We start from the raw sequence: 22792 nt of genomic DNA on the forward strand, positions 1-22792 counted from the left end.
CATTGCCCTCTATTGGAAATTTGAACCTTCTAAATGTTCCAAGGATTTTTATTGAAAACAAAATTCCAAGCAGCTTAAGTCCCTAAATTCACCACTCAATGGGCATACAATACTTTGGTTCTGAATTTGGTTGACCTCAGTATTTAATTGATAAATTTGCCAACCCTTACATTCCAAAGATCTGATTGGGAACTTTCCTTTGCAGCTCTGGTTCGTTTTCTTGCAGTTCACAGGATATGGTTATCATTAAACTAACAATCTTCTTGATTCATGCATCAGATTCTCATAACAAAATTGCTGGAGAATGCATTGACATCATGAGGAGACGTTAGTTATTAATGGTGCCCATGGTTGAAAGTTGGCATGGATTACCTTTCAGAAATGGCATTTAAGCACATGTTCTTTTGTAATTTAGAAAATAGAGGTTTTGACAAATTTGATGTGGATTCTTAGTTTTGATAGCTTCTCTGAAATCTTGTTACAGTATCTTCAAGCGAGGTGAAGAAGCGTCTTCATGAATTTGTCATCAGCAAGAAGCAAAAGGATCTTGCTTTAGCTTCTGGAGCACATGCACAAGCCTTTAAGCACTGGTTAGTCTGAGTTTTTGTTAAGTTGTCAAGGATTATATCTGAATTCAATTGGGCAAAGGTTTGTTTTCTTATTGTTAAAAAGATATTTGCTGTGCATTCCAGATTTAGGCAGTTTTACTTGACATCATTTCATGCATCAGGTGGGACTTTGAAGTCTTGGCAGTCCTAGTACAATACAGACTCGGCTATGATGCCTCACTTTTGAAGCCTGATTTCCTGAAAGTCTCTTCTTTGCCTATTTTAAACCTCTGTTGCATTGTAATTATTTTTGAATGCCATTCATTTTTAAAGCAGTCAGTTATCCATGTTTTGAGGGTTCTGTCTTTAACCAAGCTCAGGTGCCAATAGAACATTTTATCACTCTAATGTTTTTTCTCCTTTTGAATTGTTTTGTTGACAGGAACCAGCAATATGGTGATTCAGATAGAATTGCACCCCTAGGAACTGGTTATGAGGGAGTCAATTATCCATTGAGAAAAACAGGTCAGGAGTACAAATTTGCTGCAGTCATAATTTCATTATCAAAGCTGTAATCCTTTGGATAACAATGTAGATCAATGTTCAGTTCTTTTTTTTTTTTTTTTTTTCACTGAAAGCCATTTACTTACACCTAATTGCTATAACAGTGTTATCAAAAAAAGGCAAAAAGTAATAAGAAAGCAAGAAAAAGCCAACTATGAATTAATTAGCATATAAAGTACATGTACCCTTTGGCTATAAGTTGGGCAGCTGAACAATTTCCACAGAATTTCCAATGAAAAATTATTTCAAACTGTGTGACAACATTAGATGTTGATTAGAGATTTCAAATGGTTCAACTTCCAAGAATTTAGGGAATGAGAGGCTAAAGGCCTGAATTCATTCATTGAAACACAATTATGTTATACTGGTCAAGTAAATCTCATGTTTAGTCAAACCTGTCAAAACAACCACTGTTTATCATTACAGCTTCTGAACCAACCCTGAAAGCAAAGTCAACACTCAAAGCCAGACTCAAATATTGTCATGGAAGCCCATTGCTATATAGGCGTCAAGATCGTCGAAATGGAAATAGGATGAACAAGAGCCTAACATGTAAGTGGTTGTTTCACAAATTGTCTTAACATCAGTATGCGGACTCTCCAAACTGGTCTCTACAGATTTCCTAAGGTTCTGACTAGGAGAATTTGTTTAACAATAAAGAGGTTCTCTAGCTGGTGATTATTCCCTTTATCATTGTGACCTTTATCTGTGAATCAGGCTTGATGTTACAGTGAGAAATTAGTCAGATGCTAGTCAGTCTTTGGGGTCAAGGGTAAATATATATGTTCGCTCTTTGCTTCTAACCACCGATAACTAAGATATCTCAATATCTGATGTGGTCTTCATGCGCTCTTTTGTCAGGCACTCTTTCATACTCTTTCACACTGTATTTATTATGTACCCTGGGATGTCTAGGGGCTGTGACTATTATAAATAAGCTGTTAAACAGAGTACAGCCCCATGTCTGAAAAATCCTTGCCACCAGGTACCCATAAACTCAACGAAAAGGATACATGTTGCCATGTGTCTGTCCAGTAATAGATAACTGATGATATCAAAATGTGGTAAGAACAAAGAGGTGACACACAAGGTGCAGCTAAGTGTGTCACTGATGTTCCTATCACAGTTTGACTTCCTCTGTGATATATTACTGAACAGACACACGGCATCACTCAGTCTCTTTGTTTTGTACAAAAAAAAAAAACAATTGAGACTGCCCAAAAGCTGTTGAAAACTTCATTTAGATTCAGCCATTATTGATTGAGCTGCAGTTTTACTCGTGAGCCTGTTCTTGTAAGTTTGCCTTCTGACCAGAAGAGCCAGCTAAACTCATAGTAGTTTTAGAATGTAATTTATCTATAGAGATAAATCATATATTTTTTTCTCTTTTTCAGTGGAAAATGCAGGAGGTGAAATGGGTGAATGTTCCAATCCTGGGTCACCAAACCAGTCATCATCTACCTCACCACACAGAGAGGTAAAACACTATACTGAATGTCATGTGGTAATAACTGAATGGGCTGCTAAAAGTAAATACTTTGTGTAATTTGGTGGAGTAATTTTTTTTTTGTTTTTAAGTACCCTAGTGTTTACAATCGAATGTAACGTTTTAAAAGGATTTGGTTTTTTTATTCCACCATTATATGGCAACAACACCTTCATACTTTTTGCGGGCGAGGACATCTTTAATAATTTTGTTTGGTACATGGTTTAATTAAAGAGAATTATTTTGTTAGGGTTCGTCACCCTTGAGCACTGGTCCTGGGTCTGGTCTCGGGCACAGTCTACCCAATCTCCAAGCAATTCCACGTTACCCTTCAGGAATGGATCACGGCCGCGGCAGCCAGCTGTGGCTTTCAAGCCCGCTTGCTAACAAACCCCGTGTTCTAAGTCATGGCAGTAGCTTAGCAAGCAATGATGTAACTCACATGGAGGTACAGCAGAGTCCGTATTCTAGTCAAACTATTTCAGATGGAATCGAGGAAGAGGATGAGAGTGATGTCACTGCAGCTGCACAACATCAGGCGCGGTGGAAGCAGCTGGCATTAGTCCAAGCACAAGCTCAGATGCTGTCCATGGGTTACGGGGCGCATCAATTGAAAGTGAATTCTGTGGTGCCACCCTCGTCATCTTCAGCAGGGCCACCGTCCACATCACCAGAAGCACAAAACAACTTGTTATCACCCCGAGGAGTGGGAGGAGGGCTGTCTGCATCACTAACATCAGCACAGATGGAAAGACAATTAAAGGTGCACCGGCCTTTGCGTCAGTCTCTATCAGCACCAGGCCTGTCTTTGTCAAATGGTGTAGCCCTGCACCAGCAGCCACAAAACCAAGAACTGTTACAGCAGCAGCATATGGAATTTATGAAACAACAACGGGTGCAACAGCAGAATCAAGCTAGGTTAATCCAACAACTTCAGCAGGAGTTTATTCTGCAGCAAATTGGTGCCAAAAACCTCCAAATGAACTTGCAAAAGCTGCAAGAATTACAACAGCAACAGCTGGTGCACAAAGAATCCCAGGCAGCGCTCAAAGAACACTTGGAACATATGCAACAGAAAGAAGCATGGAAGGAGCATTTTTATCAATTACAACAACAACAGCAGCAACAGCAACAGCAGCAGCAAAAAATTCAAGCTCAATTGTTGCAGCAGCAACAACTGCAGCAGCAGCAACAACAACAACATCAACCACACCAACCGTTACCCAGACTTGTTCGTGTAAGTAATTAAATTTCTTAACCCTTTACACCCTAACATCAGTGTGCATATTCTCCATACTGTTCTCTATACATTTCCTAAGGTGCCGACAAGGAGAATTTGTGTAACGATCAAGAGCTTCTCTGGGTCGTGAACATTTCCTTTATTCTTAGAGTCTTCAATTAGTGAAAATTTTTAGAAACTGGAATCGGGAAAAAGTGTGGAAAGTAAAGAGCGAGTCTAGAAAAAAGGGGAATAAGTCTGAGGGTTTTACTGGTAATGTCAAGTTGGGACAAATGTTTTGTTTCTGGGCGTCAGATCATGCTAACTTTGATTTTTGCTGTCCCTCTAAACCTCATCTCATTATCAAATAAACAAATGTAATGGTAATAATGGGAATACCAAGACTTCATTTGTAGATCTTCGGTCAAAACCCTTCATTTTAAAAATTTTCCAACACAATATTGTAGCTTCTCTCAGGATATTCACTGAACTTCAGAGACTGGAGAATTTTCCAGCAGCCATGCGGAATTCCTCAGCGTAATTTCCTTGTCTTAGGTTATATTTATTTCACGCTATTCTCCTGCTCCTGCATTTTGTAATAAAAAAAAACCCTTGGTATCGTAGTTTTAACTTATTTTTTGAGTTCTCTCAGCCAATTCTCCAAACTGATTTTAGTTCCTTTCTGTTTGCTGGCTGATTTTGAGAAATTTATGTGCGATCGTGACAATATATCGTTGTTGCTGGTTAGCAAACGTCCACGTTACTAATCTATTTGACAGGGTATGAAGACTTTAAGGTGATGTTAAGCACTGATAAAGATAACCTCTTGTTGCTTGACTTCTGGTCAAAAACCATGAAACGGAAAAATGAAATAAAATAAAAAGAAAACACCTGTTTATTTGCTCTGACAGACACACAGTCATGATGACCTTCCCTCACCTCAGACCAGCCAAGAGCAACAAATACAAGAACTTCAGCTTATTCGTCAGCTACGTCAACAGGACTCCCCTGAAAAAGGATCCTTGCTACAAGGAAACCAACAAGCTCTACAGCTGCGCCAAGCAGATTTAGCTGCAGCGTCATCCGCAGGATCTGTTTCTCCTGGGGCAACTGTGGGTCACAGGCCTTTATCAAGAGCTCATTCATCACCTGTTGTAGGTAAGCACACAAAAATTATCATTTTAGCTGTTTTTTCTTCTTCTCTTTTTTTTTTTGGGGGGGGGGGGCGTCGGGGTAGGGGAGAGAGGAGAATCTGGTTTCGTACCCTTTGCTGAATATGAATGTACAGTTTGAATCGCAATATTTAATGTGAACAAAAAAAGGAAGTTAATCTAGGCATTTGTAGATGTTGTGCCAAAACTGTGGTGATACAGTGTAAATTATATTTTCATGAAGGAAAAGTAATTATATTTATTTATTTTGAATTGAATGATCGGAGAATGGAGAAAGATGGTGAATCAATTAGTTACTTTTTTAAGCCACATTTGACAAATAATTGTCGTAATTCTTAGGTAGTGGTCAAGTGGCTGACACAGGGAATCGTACCGGCCTTGTTTACGACACAGTTATGTTAAAACATCAGTGTTCATGTGGTGATGCCAGTTCCCATCCAGAACACCCAGGAAGATTACAAAGTATCTGGGCACGACTGCAGGAGACCGGTGTAGCTAATCTTTGCGAAGTGAGTGTGTGCACAATTAACTTGTGCGTTGTAATTGTGCTGTGTATACGAAAGTGAGATTGTCCAATTAGTCTTGAAATTTCAGGGGATTCAATAGGTATTTGTAATTAAATTGTGACTGGTGAAATTTTGCAGTGGAACGAAATTGATGATGCTATTTTTGTTCATACAGCGAGTGCGTCCTAGAAAAGCTACCTTGGCTGAAATTCTTACAGTTCACAGGTAGGTCCACTTCACGCTTGAGTAAACTTTTAACATAGATATAACGCTGCTTTATAGCGAATCACTTCATACCGCCAAAATTTGAACAACAAAATGGAAATGTTAGGTTAAAATTTTAAAATATCTTAAATCTACTGACGACTTGGATCACAGTTTCACAAGACTACAGGTTGACGAAGCTCTCTTAACACGGAAGGTTTAGGTTATGCTTATCCTTAAGAACAACAAACAGCTCTTTTAGGAGCCATGAAACTTGCAAAAGCAATGATCGGTGGGAACCGTGGTATAATTTTATGAAGTTCTTATCAGTTTGCTATACAGACATGTAAATTTCATTGAATAATGTCTATTTCTGCAAATTTGCGGCACGTTTTCCAAATGTTCCTGATTTGTTATCAAAATGTTTGGGGAAAAGATACGGTTTACGCGCTGGTGTTTAAAGTATTTGGAAAGATGGGCCTTTTGCAGGAAAAAAAGTTCCTCATAACGTTTAGTTCTTTACGTGAAAGGACAAGTTAAGTTACTATTAAACCCCACGGTAGAAAAAATAATTAATAACATTTGATTAGAGGAAGGAATGACATTATACATTATACATAATTTTCATTTTTTTATTTTCAGTGAACAGCACACCATGTTGTTTGGTGGCAGCACACAATGTAGAACAAAGAATGAGGACGGTAAGGGACATTTATTTCATCAAAAATTATGAACTTACTCTATGGAAGAAACAAGAGGAAAACAAAAACAAACTTGTTGAAAAGGTGCAGAAAATTAACGAAGACTCTGTTGACCGGATTTCACGCATGATTTTCAATTGTGATCTTTGTTTAAACATTATGAATTCTTTTTCTATGGAAGAAACAAGAGGAAAAAAACCAAACTTGTTGGAAAGGTGCAAAAAATTGATGAAAGCTCCGTTGACCGGATTTCACGCATAGTGTTCAGTTGTGATCTTTGTTTATGTTCAAACATGACCTTTGGTCTTTTGGTTTGTATTTTTATCAGGGACAAGTACTTTGCTCAAGTGTTTCAATAAACTATTTTGTGGTGGGATTGGGGTAAGTTGAGCCATAAAGCTGTTAGTTAGTTATATTTTACATATCATTTTGTTCGGTATCAGATAATCATGGTAGAATATTTTGTAATATAAATTGAACCTCAAGCTGATGCTGGGTTTTCTGGAGAATCAATCCCTTTTTCCACGTTACATAGAGAAACTGTCAGTTCTTGTACACTGCATGTAAATTGGCTTAAGCACAAATACATGAGTGGAAATAATCACGGTAGAATGTTGTGTAATGAAATTGAACCACATGCTGATGTTGGGCTTCCAGGAGAGTCAATCTTTTTTCCACGTTACATCAAGGAACTATCAGTTCCTGAAGATTGCATGGGACTGGCTATGAGCATAATAAATGGGTGGAAAGGATGGTTGTGAGGAGAGGTTGGAGACCATTACGACTCATTTGTCAAATGAGTTGGTTAGGGGAATTTTACATTCGTTAGGGTATTTTAAAAGTCGATGGCTGCTGCAATTATGATAATTTTTTAATGGGTGTCGTTTTTGTAGGTTGATGGAGATACAATATGGAATGAAATGCACAGTGCTAATGCAGCCAGAATGGTAAGAAAAACAAGTTGTTTATAGCACAATGTATGGATGCCTAAACTATAGAATTTGCACTGATTTCAATGAGTTGGAGCCAAGAGTAACATTACTCAGTCTGGTACGTTTTCCTGTTTTGTAGTTTGATATTTATAAAAATGAACAATCTAGGAAAGGGTGATACAACTGCAGCCAAATGTGAACAAGCGGCAAAATGATCTTTCCAAGCAAACCGCAACGGAAGTGGTTCCGGAAAAAGAAGATTGAAAAAAGGCTTCTCTTTCTCTGCAATCACTTATTGTGCAATTTATGTGTCGAGGTCGTTTCTTCACGGTCTATGTAACCTGCAGGGTCAAATCTAAGTTACTTCCTGTTTAAATATCATAAAGTAACAGCCACTATTTCAATTGTTCCTTTTAACCATAGCCTTAGTAAATTGGGTCAGTTAAAGTATGATGTTTTTGGATGAGAATTAAAATTAAAAAATACATAATCAACAGATTATGCGTATCGGTGCATTTCTAACGCAATTTTCCTGTTTCTGTTAAGGCCGTCGGGTGTGTCGTGGAACTTGCATCTAAAGTTGCCAAAGGGGAACTGAAGGTAAGCATGACTTTTGATGAAAACATACTACAGAGAGCAATCAAAGAACTCAGACACAGCTGTCTCTCTGCTGATGCTGGTTTAATAAGCTCTAAGCTTGTTGGGGAAAAAAAAAAGAAGGAAAAAAACAAGATAATTCTCTTACGCACCCGGACCCGTTGAGGATCACGTTTCAACTCAGAGGGTCAGTTATTTCCTTAAAATTGGAAATTAAAGGTTAAAATGAGAAAGGCGGTACTCGTACTCTTTCTCATTTAGGAACAAGCGCACCTTGCATACTTGTGTATGCAGGGTATGTTGCGGTGCAATTTTTGTCTCATTATTTCAATTCTTTTAGGATTTTGATGATGAGTACATAACGGCGTAAAATAAAAACAACATTAATGTGGGAAAGTTTTAAGCCAAGAGAGTATTTAAACACAGAGATTCCAGAGCTTGCTGAACTCGCGTTTTTGCCGTTTTTGTTGTGTTTTTCTAAAAGAGTCTTATCTTGTATAGAAAAATCTTACTCGTATTCATCACTAAAAAAATGGTTGATCAATGAAAGGAAAGAGGAAAATAGAAGGAGTGATATAATATTTAAAATAGTGGATCGTATTGAACTCGTAATAATACATGTAACTAATTGCTTTGTCCTTTTTTTTTTTTAGAATGGATTCGCTTTAGTGAGACCTCCAGGACACCATGCGGAAGCTCATCAAGCGATGTAAGTTGAAAGGCCAGGAGAGAATAACAGAAATGTTGCTACTATTAACCGCTTCGTGTTTCGTGTTTTTTTAGGGCTTCCAAAACACATCACTGCATTTCATCACGTAGGGACAAAATTCTGTAACGGGAACAAAGATGGACACAAAAATTCTCTATGTTACACAAAGTGAATTTTCGCCGCGACTTAAGCCCGCAAAAGTGCCGCGCGAAGTCTTGTCCTCAAATAACATGTGCTTATTGACTTAGTTGGAGACCGGAAGGGGAAAGTTTTGGCCTTAGGTCGAATGTAATCCTCTGAGAGCCACATATTTTCCCGTCCGGCTCGACCTAACTCATTTAACAAGTACTTAATCACATTACTGTGGTTCTTTCTTTTTTTATCCTCCTTCCTTCTTGCAGCTAGCGGGGTCTTACGACATTTTGGCCCTGCTGCTCACCGTATCGCTTACGGCCTTAATAAGAGGATTGTTTTCTCATGTTTGTCAATAAAAGCGCGCGCGAGGCCGGGCCATATGGAAAAAGAGTATTCCCGAAGAAAAGTGGCTGAAATTATCTGAAAATTACTTCTAGCGTGTCTCAATATTTAAAGTCCTCGGAAGTTTCTGAAAAAGTGTCGGGTAACCTTCAATGCGACCTTTTTTCTTTGCAGGGGCTTCTGTTACTTTAATAGTGTGGCAATTGCTGCGAGACTACTGAGACTGAACCTGTCAGTTGAACGAGTTCTCATTGTGGATTGGGTAAGTATAATGTAGCTTGGTCCTCTCTGAAGCAATTTTCAATTGAGGGTCGAAAATAATCTGGGATTGCTTTGGTCTCGTTTTACCTCGCTCTGTGATGGATCCAGAAAATCTGCGCTATTCTCTCAACCAATTAGACGCAAAAGTAAAACCAACCGAAACTTGGTCAACAGCGTTTTCCCGCGCTTTGGTAGTTTGCTTATTTTCACTTTGAATTCTCATTGACTTTGACTCCCGTGATCACTCTGCTCTACTTTTTCGGTACCCAATTGAAAACTATCCCATAGTTTAATGTCTGTACAGAGATTAGAAAAAAGGTTTTCGTTTAAGGCAAAACCTAGCAACTGTCTTTTCGGTGATCTTTGAGATTTCTGTTATAATTTGAGCTGTATTTGCCACCGAAGTGCTTGGTTATACAATTTCAAAAACTTCTCCATGTTTCTACAGGACATTCATCATGGAAATGGAACTCAGCAGATGTTTTATGACGACCCACATGTTATGTACATCTCAATTCACCGCCATGATGACGGGACCTTCTTCCCTGGTACTGGAAAGTCAGAAGAGGTATTAACCCTTTCCACCCTAACATCAGTATGCATATTCTCCATACTGTTCTCTGTACATTTCCTAAGGTGCTGAAAAGGAGAATTTGTTTGGCAATCAAGAGTTTCTTAAGCTGGTGATCATTTCCTTCATTCTTGTGGCTTTATTGTTTGATCCAAGGGTGATATTGTATGGAGAAATTAGATGTTAGTCACTCTTAGGGGTCACAGGGTAAAATGATAGTGTTACAACTACAAACAACGTAGAAAACAGTTTTGCTCCTAAAGAAGGATGTTAACCATTTTTCGTGTTAGACGGGGAAATATCTGATTCCCTCGACTAGGATTCTAACATCAGACATTTCGATTTTCTATCGGACTTCAGAGAATTAGTATGGAATGTAATGCCATACACCAGGTTTACATATGATAAGCGTCCTGTTTACTGCCGGGACCAGATATGTAGAAAGTGTCATGCATGATCATAGAGAGGAGTCGTTTTCAATTGAGTGTCCAAAACCGTATCCAAAGTAATCACAACAACCAATCAGAGCGAAGGTCGTCATCATCATTAGTCAAAGTGAACTCAAATTGAAACAAACTGCATGAAACGCGGGAAAACGCGAACTAAATCACAATTGATTCAAGTTGTTCATTTGATTGTTTGAGAAGGTGACATGAGTTTTTTAGACCAATCACAAAGCGAAGTGATGGATTACTTTCGATTCTCAATTGAAAACTTCTCCATTGCTTTGATTCTGATATGTAACGACCAAACAAGTCGGGATGGGTAAGGAGAAGGATTGGGTGCAGGGCAGCGCGGCTCAAGTTATCGCACACAACAATCAGTTACAATGAATTAATTTTGACAACGTATCGATTATTGTGAGTCTCTTACAATAATTGATACACTAGTAATGTGCAGACGTTTTGGTCAAAATAAGAGTTGAACACTCCATGTTGACAACAGGCGTAGATTAGACAGCAAAAGAAAGTTTTTCTACTGTTGTTTTTGATTTAGTTATTTAAAGTAGGTGTCAAGATGAACAAATCATTTCAACCTAAAAATTCTACTTTTTGCAAGACTTAGTACCTTTGGATGTGTCTTGTTTGTTTCAGTGTGGTGCTGGAATAGGCGTTGGCTACAATGTCAATATTGCCTTCATGGGCGGATTAGGTAAGTTACGGCAACATTACTCGCTCCACTTTGTTCGCTCCAAAGGTATAAAACGTAAGTTCTACTCATCTTCTGCCATAAAATTTCTTCGAATTTTCACCGAAAACATTTGATGTTAAATCAAACAATATCCTTAACTTGATATGTTTCTTACTTCTCCTTACCACCCTGCCTTAACCCTCTACATCCTAATATCAGTCTCCATATTCTCCGCACTCTTCTCTATAAATTTCCGTTGGTACTGACAGGGAGAATTCGTTTAACAATCAAAGCTTCTTAGGTTGGCGATCATTTCTTTTCTTATCATGATCTTAATAACGATTCAGCAGATTAAGATGATAAATGGGAACCAATCAAAATGTGTGCGTAATTCAGCTTATTGTAATTGCTTTTTGTATTTGTTATTCAACAGAGCCTGTATATGGTGATGCTGAGTACTTCGCAGCGTTCCGTTCCATAGTGATTCCCATAGCGAAGGAGTTTGAGCCCAACATTATATTAGTTTCAGCAGGGTTTGACGCTGCGGCCGGACATTCGCCTGCTTTGGGTGGCTACCAGGTCACGGCAGCGTGTAAGTATCAAGCTAAGGAGTAGTGTTGCGGGAAATTAGCTGTCGCCTTTTCACCCAGTACGAGTGAATCAGTTTGTCTGGCGAGTGAAAATCAATGGTTGCTGTATGGGTACAGGGCTGACAGCCGGACTGACCAAAAAAAACAAGCAAAAATGAAAACAAAAGCATCTTTGATCAATGTCAGTGTCTGAGCAACTGCTTACCCACCCCTCTCCTAGCCCAACATTAACCTTCCACTTGTTATCAGTTGACTGTTGTTGGGTTAGGGGATGGGTAGGTGCGCAGTTGTTAAGATATTGACATTGATCCAACATATTTAAGGAGGCTTCGTCACGCCTCGTGTATCGTGATTATTTTACAATGTAGCTTGATATGTTTTAAGTTTGTAAATTGTGATTTGGGTTTTTCCGCTCGCCTCGACTATCCTCGTTTCTTCTTTAACTAATTTTATCCTGGAAGAATTTTCTGTCTTCCCAAGTCTAAATTTGTTGTTTCCTTGAATTTGATGATGGTTTTTGTTCGAAGCCAAAATGGAAGCGAAACTTAGTTAATATTTAGCTTAGTTGTTGGTTGATTTAAGCTTCGTGGTCGAAGGATACTGAAAAAGAGTACTAAGGGTCTTAATCACGCGTTTGAAATCCTTTAGTATGGAGCTTACTGAGAGAGGAAGCCAGAATTTTGATTACCGACGTCGATTAAAAATATGTTTCGATAAACAGGTATCTTGTGTGTGGGTCAAAGAGACATTCCACTCTCTCAGTCGTGAGGAATGGAGCCCTCAGATGAGGCCTGATTTTGAATTCCGTTGTGCTACGTTATGAGCTCGTTGGTGATGAATGCCATGTTCTAGTTACATATATGATAGGCTTTTCGCACACTGGTGGTATAGGTAAAGTGTCGTTTGTAGAAACAGTAAGAGGAAAAGTAACTTTGGGGTCAGTCTTCGAGTGAGAAAGAAATACTGTTGAGGTATAACTTTGTGATGCGGTTATGTACACATGGTGCATTTTCAGGTTATGCGCAGTTGACGAAACAGCTCATGGATGTTGCTGGGGGCCATGTGGTCATGGCATTGGAAGGAGGCTACAGTTTGCCGTCCCTGTGCGACGCAGCTGAGGCGTGTGTGAAGGCCTTGTTAGGAGAAACAGTGAGAACTAAACTTTGTTTTATATCTGTAGTCGTTTTCTTTCCTTTCTGGTTTCATCTACTGATGGCTAGATTAACAGAAGGTGTTATGTATTCACAGAGGGTGTTATGTATTCAGAGAGGCAAACAAGACAAGCAGACAAGCATGTAAATGAACAATTTGCAAGCAAGCGAATGAAATCGAAGTCAATCGAACGAACGGAAAAGAGATCGAATGTTGACCGAATAAACAAACAAACAAGCAAACAAACTAGAGTGCAATGAAGTATTTAGGGTGTCAATTTTTGTAACAGCAACCTATTATTCGCCTTCTCGTAGCTTCCTGAACTTTCTAAGGATAGCCTTAAACGGGCCCCGAATCCAAATGCTGTAGCTGTGCTTGAGAAAACGATAAATATTCAAGGTAAGTGAATTGAGCATTTTTCCGTTTTATTCGGTGACAATTTCAAACAGGATCCTACCTGATCTTATTTTAACATTTTGTGTAGTCAAGATCCTTGTCTGGTTTCGATCCACGGATATTCACCACTATGGACAAATAATAATTGCCATGTAAAGGAAGTGGTGCACTCCAAGTCGCTTTACCCTGTGGTAATGGGTAACCTGGCCCAGAAGAGTAAACATTTTAGGTGTTTTTAAGTAAGATTTCATTTCATTTCTTGCAGGTAGATACTGGAACAGTGTGAAGAGAGCCGCCACACAGATCTGCCAATCATTAGTCCAAGCTCAACAGCGAGAGAAAGAAGAGGCCGATACTGTGACGGCGCTAGCGTCACTTTCCATGGGAGTTGTACAGGAATCAGACAAGTAAGATATGTCATTCTGTTCGTTGACAGGAGGCTGTTTCTTTGTTCAGGCGTAAAGCTCGTTTTCTTCTCTCCAGTAAAGAAACATGGATGCAGAGCCATCCCTTTTTTTTAGTTGCAACTGGTGGTTATGTTAACTAGGTCCTAAGCCTTTGAAATCGGTTTAGTTTTACAGGTTGGCTTCATTTTAACTTAGAAAACGACTGAAAGCTATTTCCGAGTTGTTGTTGTAACCCAAAATTCACTCCTTCCTTTCATTCCTGTTAATATTTTGTTAAGTCCGCTGAATAGCTCAAAAGGCTTTTGCATGTTTGGTTGCTACGTGATATTCAACTTATAGCTGAGAATTGGACGAACAGTCTGCTGAGAAATATTCTACTCATCTCTTGCATGATAAGAGAAGCGCTATCCATTGTGCCAAGTTTGAAGAGTGTATTTTGCTAATGAGAATGTGCTTCAGCAAGTAGACCATGTAGATGAAGCGTAACTTTTCTTAACCAATACTTTTAAGATATGAGGTCAGTTCAGTGGCCTAGACATCTCACTCCTGTGTGATTCATTTTCCGAGTTCAGTGGCTCGCATGCATTTTGATCACCTTTCCCCACCTTTGTTTAGACGACAGACCTATACTCGCGCTACCTTCATAAATAACTGTGGAGATTTTTCACTCTTGAAATTTCAGAAGTATTGACGAATCCATGGAAGAAGAACAAGTTGAAACATGAAACCAAAACAGAGAAAATCAAAAGCAAAGAACGATTTTAGGTAGAATAGCTTCTATAAATATCTTGTGTAAATGCCCTTATGCGTCTATCACGCAAATCACAGCACTCGTTATAAATCGGTACACAGTCGTGTAGGTTTAAATGACGGACGAATAATCGTTACATTTTGACTGCTGACCCAGCTCGAGCTGCATTGAGGTAAAGCGATTTATCGGGACAGAAATGTATCAGTGATCTCACCACCCCACACCCTCCCTCAAAAAAAAAAAAAAAGGCAAGCTTTCCAAGAATAAATGGACAGAACTCGCCTTAAACGAGGTTTAAGGAACGCTCTTCAACTGTGTTGTCATGTAGTCACGAATCTTTCGTATCAATGTTTGTATCTGAGCAACTGCACCCTCCCTAGCCTAGCCCAACACAAATCAACTGTTAACAAGTTAGGGATAATAGGGACCTTAAGCAGTTACGACGGTAACGCCAAGGAAGACGTCGATTTAAAAAATGAATACATATTTTTAGTTGGAATTTCGCGAATGATTGGATTTGCTTAACATCTCTTACGGTGCCGTGAGTTAACCTCAGCATAACATATGAGAGCGGCTTTGAGTTCCAAATGGAAACTTAAGTAATCTGCCGTCCGGGTTTCCTTTCTCGGACCACGCAAATTCTGATGATTTCGCGTTATTTTGCAGAGGACGGCTAAGAAATGTACGCAGTTTTAAAACGCACACGCTGAGCTATCGTTCTACTCATTAGATCTTTTGTTTTGCCACGTCCTCGTTGCCGTCGCTGTCGTGGTTTGCTGAAGGTCCCTAGTGTTAGGTAAAGGAAGGCGCAGTTGCTTTTGATACTGATATTGATTCATTTTTTCAAGAGTCAACAAAGAGGTGATATTGATATGGCTGAATTCCACGGTTGCATTATGTTGTGTTGAACGGGTTTTATCTTTTATCGTACAGGTACACTTTGTAGGCTTAATTTGCTTGTTTTATTTATTATTTGTCAAATGGATTTCTTGTTCCGTAGGTCGGGAGAAACTGAATCAACTGTTTCTTAGGGTGTCATTTCTATAGTTAGGGTGCGAAGATTCGGGGCATATCCAAGAGAAACCTAGTTATCACGTCTCTCGCAACCTTACGCCAGAAATTTATTTTAATTGGCAGTGTTTACATAGCGGGTGAAAGAACAGGCTTTCGATACATCACTGTCCGTTGTAGTGAGTTCTCGAACCTAAAAACTTGCGTGGAAGGTTCGTAGCTCCAAATCGCCTCTCCATTATTGTCGCCAACCAATCTGATTTTCTCAAAATGTTCCGAACTTCTCTTGGTTATCCCGACCCTGGTGTAGATTCTGTCTTACTGACGAGCACTACCGTAGAATTCGAAAAGAGTCGTTCCGAATAAATGTGCATTGATTTTACAGAAGTTCTCGTTTTCTTTTTCTTCCTTTTCTCCTTTTTTCAATGCCTGTTGTAATTCTCGTCCGGCATGGGTGCTTTGTTTTGGCTAATGCGCTAATCTTAAAGGTTTCTTCCGATGAAAAAGTAATGTTGAAATCATTCCTTGGTAGTGTACACGCCGAGAATCAACTCTTTAAAACTGAAGCATTATTCAAATATAACTATGTATACTAAGCTTAGCTATAAGTTTTCATTATTCATTGTATTATCATAATCACACGGCGAGGGGGCTAATCCTTCCACTTTCACGATCTGATTACAAATTTTCCATTCCATCTGCTATACAATCCCTAATGTATTAGTCATGAGAATGTGGTAGCTTATCGCAACAAGAGCCTCCTGCTGATTAATGTTTCTATTCTCATCACCTGTCTACTGAAAATTGTTGGGAAATCGCGAGGAGAATTTCTCTGTAAATCAGCTGTGAGAGTTGAAGGATTAGACTTGTCTAGCAGACTTCCAAGGAGTTTCTAGTGTGTAATTTAGCCGAGATATCCCCTCGGTAACTCTGTAATTATTCCTTGTACATAGTTGTCAAAAGTGGCTGGGTTTTTTAAAAAAAGACCCCAGTTGCTAAAGGATTTTCTCATTTAAATTATGCCTTTTAAAATGTTACCCTGCATAGCAAATATATAACAGGGAAGTGACAATACTGTGTAAATGCGATATACATATATATTATAAATAGTTAAAACTTTTTAGCTCTAAGAATGTAGAATGTTATGGCTTAATTTAGTGGCAGAGTGGTAAGATTGACTGAGCCACCTTATAAATGTGTAACCCGCGTGTACTGGGTCGAAAGTCAAGAGAGTCTTTGTGGCTTGTTGAAGCTACTTGTGTACTGGAGTTTATCAAACATTTCGTGTTGCGCTGTTGCAATTATTGCAGCTGGTAGTATTGTAAGGTGATTTCTTGGTGTTCACTTGAGGATCCGTGTGCCTTCACAAGGTGGCAGAAGTGAAATTTGATTTTATGTGGGCCTTGTCACCAATTTGTTTCGTCTCTTACCATGATTTCTGAACTGTGTGTTTTTAAGGTAGAGTTGAAGAGGTTAAAACCAGTTGATAGTATTCGTCTTATTTTGGATTGGATTCCAACCTGGAAGCTTAAGGCTTAAAATTAATGTCCTTAATACTAGTGCTTTTTGTCCTCTTGTTAGAGGAAAAACGAACACAAATTATCACGGCCGCACAACGATTTTTTTCAATCATTTCATGATTTTGCTGTGCCAATTTTAGTGTGTTCATTCGCCTAACACGTTCAATCTCACTGTCGATGATTATGATTTAAATATCTCCATGAATTATTGGGACACTTACAGGCAAACTGAGAGTGAAGAACTAAAATGTATTGCCTTGATAAAACTCCAAATTCTCATAACCAGTAATTAAGGGATAAATGCAAAACAGAGAGGAGAATTGCGGATTGCATCGTGAGGATGAAAGGGTTCGTAATGTAACAGGATTCTTCCTGATTCTTGAAAAGCTTTAGTGAAGGAAAGAATTGTAATGTTCATTTATTTTTATTTTATTTAGTTATATTTTATTGTAAGAAAAATTCTTTTTCTCTCTGTGTTGATAAACAATTCCCTGTTGTGAAGCGGAGTCTTTCTTCAAAGTATACACACATGCAGGAAAAGAGGGAATAGATTAACTTCCCAACTTCTTGTTCAATTATTAACTTTTTATGTCTTACGTCGATGTAGACCTTGAAACTAAAGCTAAGAGAAGGTTGGCTTTCAGAGACTAGCGTCACCAACGGATGTATTTTCAAAATTAAAAACGATTAAAAATGTTGGTAACTTCTGTTTTATAAGTTTGTGTTTTAGAGGAGGGGGGTGGGGCTGGTATGAGTGTTTACTTTTGTCGGGGGCGAGGTGGAATACGGCTTGCAGAGGTGAAGGAGTTGTTTGTAGTGAGACGCGATGAAGAGAGGTCATAGGACACTTTGAAACTCGCTACAGTACACTTTAATGTCTCTTTCTCAGCACAAACTGCACAAGCTGTGCTTAAGCTCTAAAATTGCATACTCTGCTCTTTGGCATACAAAAAAAATTAATTTCTTTGCTTCCAAGGTTTTCCTGAGGGACATATGCAGAGCAATTAAGTAAAGGCTCTGTTTAAAGCGCATGATTGAACCAGATGCTTGGTCACATGATAACCACTCTTTTCTCCCAGTGGTTAAACCCATGCAGAGTTCAGGGACCAACCAACAACTTCTTATTAGAGATCTTACTTTCAAATTCTCTCCGCACTCAAGTCGTGTCCAGGGGAGGTTCCTAAACACACCCCTCTCCCGGTCTCTGGACGGTTTCATGACTCCACTCGGCTGTGGGGTTCGTTCCCAGCCCTACTCCTCTCCAAGTTATTCATTTCCTCTCGATCTCCCTTCAAACGGGCTTTTCAGTCCCTCCATTGGTTTTGCTCTTGTGTAACTGGGAGAGAAAGCCTCAAAGCTGGGCCAGGCCACTCCCCTCTATCGAATCTGTCGCACCAGGACAGCATTACGCTGAATCTGTAGTCGCCGCTAGGCTTAATAATTATCTGTCTGCCCTTGAAATAAATGGAGCGTCGGTGGGAGAGTATAACAGCGTAATTCAGTGTTATCAACTGAGTCGATAACGTAAATTGGCCACTGTAAAGAGTTTAAAAGCTGACGTTTCGAGCGTTAGCCCTTCGTCAGTGGTTGTTCTATCACACTCTCTATGATGGGCGCATCTACGGATGAGATTGCAACCCAGGCTGGCTAAAAATGTACCCAGTCTGCTAAGTATTACACTCAAACAGACAAGATCCTCGGCGTTACAAAATCGCATGACATGCTTTCTCAAAGCACCACATCCGTGAACAGGGACAAGTCTCGCAAAGCTAACATTCTGCAGATGCCTTCCATTCACTTAAAATCCCTTCTTACTGTCGTTTAGCTTTCTATAACGGCATGTACAACACGTGAAAGGGGTTTCCGGAGTTTCTGAGTTTCGGGAAGATTTGCTGTATTTGAACCGAGCAAAAAACGTTCCACTTATCGTCAGTAGCAACCCCTTGGCACGGGAAAAAATTGTTTCACCCACAAATTATCCATCGTGAGGCATAAGGTGACTTTAAGGCGAATTTTAATTATTAGTATTCTCATTTGTGTAAAAGCCGCCACATGTCTAATTAGTTAATCGGATAACTCTCAACTCTGTTGGCCGTAGAAGTCCCCGCGAATTTCTACGCCGTTGCATGGAAAATCTCTCTCTTCTGGCAAGCCTACTGACGCTGCACTGTATGTAAACTTCCCCCTCAGCGGCGCTGGTTAATTCCTCCTTTTAGTTCACCCTACACCTTGTGCAAAAATTCTTTCGTTTATAACGTATTCATTATCAGGAATAAGGTGGCTTATAGGGGAGCTGAAAAGAAGAATTTTTAATTATTAAATCAATAAATTGTTATAGTTAGGCGACTAGCTATATATGCGCAACTTACCGTAGTTCTCTCATTCATCCATGAAAAATTCCATTAATGAATGAGGGAATCCATGGTAAGTTGAACGTATTTCGTTTCCGTCAATTGATTTCAATCCAGCGGTCTCTCTCAAGTGTTTCAGCGTGCAAATGGTCACGTGATCACACTTCAGAGGACTATGATTGATAAACCTTTAGATGAATCAAACAACATTAAAACTCTTTTGAATTTGTCTTCCAGGAAATGATTTGTCATAGGGCGGTCAGTCAGGGTTGAAGACACCTGAAAGTAAACCTGCCATATTCTACATAACGATTTCCTTTTTATTGCTGCTTTCCTTGCTGACTTCTCCTTGGAGAAGAGTCACTGTATACATACGAGGTCACAATTGCTCTCGATCTAAAACACAACATTTTTTCTTAATGAAATTCCTTTTTTAGGGTTACAATAAAGATACGAAAAAGTCTGTCTTGAGACCTCAAAGAAACGCAAACACAAACGTAAGGGATATAACTGATTAAATCATTGTGAACTTACAAATAGGTACTTCTTGGTTTTGTTAAATATATCTGGGAAATAAAGAATCGGTAGTGAAACGTTTTGACTGTGTAAAATTTAACAATGTTTACGTTCAAAAGTATAAAACTCGTTCATCACATTGGTCCTCAGAAAAGCAATCACTTTAATTCAAGTCGATCTCCACCATAGCAGATTCCTCGTCACTGAATTCAGTCCCCGCAGCATACCCTTGGGAAAAGCTCCTCGGTGTCTTTATTTTTTTCTCCAGATAATCCTCCCAATTTGCCAAAAGCGACTCATCAGATTTCACTTTTTTAGCATGTCCCTGGGGGTCACTTTGCTGTTTCCTTAGACTAGCCTTGAACTTGTTTTCAACAGGGTCTGACTTGTTTCCGGTTCCTTTCTTATTGCTTCCCTGTTCCTCCACAGCCCTGTTCAAACTATTGTCTTCCGTCAAAAGCGGGTCATGAGATTTCACGTTCTCACGATTTCCCTCGGAACCTGTTTGCTGTTTCTTCATCTTCCCGTTTAGATAATCTACACATTTCACCACAAACGAATCATCCTTGTTGACTATACCACGTTCGGGATATCCTTTGGAACCTATCTTTTTCTTTCGCTGTTTCTTTGAATCTTCCTTTAACAAGTGTTCAGTTGTGTTAAATTCATACCCAGCTCCTTTCTCCATCTTGCTGAGGGGGTCTCCATGAGACGACTTTTGGCGCTTAGATTCTCTGGAGGCAAAGAGACAAAAGTCAGTTAGGGGATTATCTTGTCAAGCTTTATTGCTGTCAATTAAAACTAAGTATTAGGAACCAACGAGGTATCAGTCTTGTGCACTGTAAGGCGTGAAGGTAATGGAAACTCACCGGGAGAATTTGTGCCGATAGCGTACCAAGGCACAACAAACAACAGCCACACTGAGCATACTCAGAACACTGACTACAATCATACCAGCTATCGCCGATGGAGAAAAACTTCCATGATGAAAATAAATCAAAGGTGCACCTCCTGTCAGTCCGTGATAAGGATGATGATGTCCATGATGATTGTGGTCTGTAAAAAAGTTTTGCATCGTGATTTCATAGGTAAATGTAAGTAAGATTTTTTATTCATAAGGGGTGCAAGTTTGATGTAAAAATTGCATTTGAATTGAAATGGTTTTCATAACAAAGGCTCATGTATAACGAAAAGCTATAGGTTTAACTTACCGTGGAATCCATCATTCATTACTGGAAGTTTTGGTGGACATTTAATTTTGTGGCCGTCAAATGATTTCAATCCAGCGGTTTCTCTCAAGTGTTTCAGCGTGTGGATAGTCTCGTGGTCGCAGTCTAAGGGATTATGATTAACATACCTAAGGATAGACAAAACAATAGTGAAATTTTGGAATTTTTCTTCCCGGAGCGATTTTGTCGTGGGCTGACCATTCAGGGTTGAAGACACCTTGAAGTAAAAGACGGACATATTGTGCTGTGCACGTTCATTTTCTTATTTTAATCAATGACGTTTGCTTCTTGAACTGTGAAAAAAAAACTCGACGCTTTCGAGTTGTTTCTACCCTTAGAAGTCTAAGAAGCATGTCTCCTCTTACAATTTTTCCAGGTTTGAGTAAGCCCTCACGTCTTTCAAGTCAATGTGTTTGATTTGTCCATATGCCAAATCCCTGCAGAAACAGAAAAACAAACAAACAAATAAGGCAAATAAAAGTGCTTCTAGTAACACACCTACCCTAACCCACCTTGTATCCCCAGTTCCTTTTATCTTTTAAGCGATTTGATTTGGTTTTTTTTGTTTTTTTTTTTAGGAATGATACAGTTACTTTTTTGATTCCCGGTTCTTTCAGTAAACCTTTCTTAAAAACTATTTGTTAGCGAATTCATGTATATCATTTGAATGCCGATTAAAGTTTCAAGTAGCCATGTCCAGGAAAATGGAAAGTATAACTTACAGAGTTTTGACGTTTGATGCAAAGCTGAACACGGGAAATTTTTCCATTCTTCGACAGACTACAATGGAGAAGTCATCTGTACAGTCACATTGCAACGGACACTCATGCTTGGCTTGAGTATAAGAGCACAAAATAATCATGATGAGCACAATGCTTTGTCTTCTCGAAATCATCTCGAAGCTGTTCAAAAACGCGCACGAAGTTGAACTGAATAATCTCAAGTGATCATTAGCGCTTTGTGACGTCACGTTTAATTACGATAATGTTGCATGTACACATATGTTAAAAATTTTACGGCACAACTTTAAACCTTTCCTAAAATACCTATCCTCGCAAGTGGTTTGTTTTTGAATGTCAGAGATTGGTCAAGCTGTGCGATCAATCGTGGGAGATCGAGTTGAACACTCAAATTTAAATTCCTTATCTGCCCTTACCTAATCTCGTACCCAGACCTTGCACGGCCAAGTGGTTGTAACATTTTAATTACAGTTACACGGTAGGAGCTGGATACGAGATTAACCCGTACCACCAATTATTTTCTATATCGGTATACTTATCGATATTCTATTGTAGGTCTAATGGAGCCCGAAAGCGAACCGGCGGATTCATGCCGCAAAAAACAGCAATTTTAACAGCAGAGGGCATTATCTTAGTATTTCGGGGAAAGTGTATAACGCTCTTCAATGGACAATGGTTTTGGTCGACAAAACTGTGCATGATGGCCCCCGCAAAAATCATTTTATAGACTTAACTACTAGCCGCTGTTCAGGAAGTGAGCCCAAGCAGCGACCCCTAAGAGATAAAGTTCCTCCTCGGAAGAATTAAAGGCTGTTCCCGAGAAAACGGTGGAACCGAATGGCATGTTACCGGCGCGCGGTGAAGATATCGTCGCGGTGATATCTCGCGAGACATATCGCGGTGAAGATGTGCTGGGAAGAAGACAAATTTTCATATATCTTTATATTAGATGTAAGAGGTCTTTAAAAAAGGAGATGCCTATGACAGTTGATGTTTTCCGATCTCAACGCGGGTTGATGGTTAAATTTCAGGGCATTTGAAAGTTGACGGG

General features: G+C 39.3%; 2 protein-coding genes across 3 annotated transcripts in view; one reads left to right on the top strand and one right to left on the bottom strand.

The window, feature by feature from the left end:
• LOC113669634 (uncharacterized) overlaps window positions 1-17617 on the top strand; it is a 39332-nt gene extending 21715 nt beyond the window's left edge. For both annotated transcript variants that reach the window (XM_089182719.1, XM_027185702.2), the window contains exons 7-27: window positions 485-590; window positions 991-1073; window positions 1539-1664; window positions 2507-2589; window positions 2849-3835; window positions 4729-4975; window positions 5329-5498; window positions 5671-5720; window positions 6342-6400; window positions 6729-6781; window positions 7294-7347; window positions 7879-7932; window positions 8583-8638; window positions 9290-9377; window positions 9825-9944; window positions 11042-11099; window positions 11512-11670; window positions 12684-12817; window positions 13135-13219; window positions 13482-13623; window positions 14306-17617. In XM_089182719.1, coding sequence (XP_089038845.1) covers window positions 485-590; window positions 991-1073; window positions 1539-1664; window positions 2507-2589; window positions 2849-3835; window positions 4729-4975; window positions 5329-5498; window positions 5671-5720; window positions 6342-6400; window positions 6729-6781; window positions 7294-7347; window positions 7879-7932; window positions 8583-8638; window positions 9290-9377; window positions 9825-9944; window positions 11042-11099; window positions 11512-11670; window positions 12684-12817; window positions 13135-13219; window positions 13482-13623; window positions 14306-14348 — 2957 coding nt within the window. In that variant the 3' untranslated portion in view covers window positions 14349-17617. The remainder of the gene's footprint in view (window positions 1-484; window positions 591-990; window positions 1074-1538; window positions 1665-2506; window positions 2590-2848; window positions 3836-4728; window positions 4976-5328; window positions 5499-5670; window positions 5721-6341; window positions 6401-6728; window positions 6782-7293; window positions 7348-7878; window positions 7933-8582; window positions 8639-9289; window positions 9378-9824; window positions 9945-11041; window positions 11100-11511; window positions 11671-12683; window positions 12818-13134; window positions 13220-13481; window positions 13624-14305) is intronic.
• Window positions 17618-19560: 1943 nt separating this feature from the next.
• Window positions 19561-22003, bottom strand: LOC113669623 (uncharacterized). The gene is made up of 5 exons (XM_089182723.1): window positions 21724-22003; window positions 21367-21438; window positions 20984-21129; window positions 20642-20828; window positions 19561-20506 (listed from the first exon to the last, which is right to left on the bottom strand). Exons 1-5 carry the CDS (start codon window positions 21894-21896, stop codon window positions 19936-19938), a joined length of 1149 nt encoding a protein of 382 aa, XP_089038849.1. The 5' UTR covers window positions 21897-22003; the 3' UTR covers window positions 19561-19935.
• Window positions 22004-22792: the final 789 nt, after the last annotated feature.

The sequence above is a fragment of the Pocillopora damicornis genome, chromosome 9, assembly GCF_964200805.1.
Source record: "Pocillopora damicornis chromosome 9, jaPocDami1.2, whole genome shotgun sequence".
Lineage (NCBI taxonomy): Eukaryota > Metazoa > Cnidaria > Anthozoa > Scleractinia > Pocilloporidae > Pocillopora > Pocillopora damicornis.

Coding starts and splice junctions, on each gene's coding strand:
- LOC113669623 (XM_089182723.1), bottom strand. CDS start 21,896: ATGATTTCGAGAAGACAAAGCATTGTGCTCATCATGATTATTTTGTGC. Junction 21,439..21,723: donor GCATCAAACGTCAAAACTCT/GTAAGTTATACT, acceptor CTGTTTCTGCAG/GGATTTGGCATATGGACAAA. Junction 21,130..21,366: donor TACTCAAACCTGGAAAAATT/GTAAGAGGAGAC, acceptor GTCTATCCTTAG/GTATGTTAATCATAATCCCT.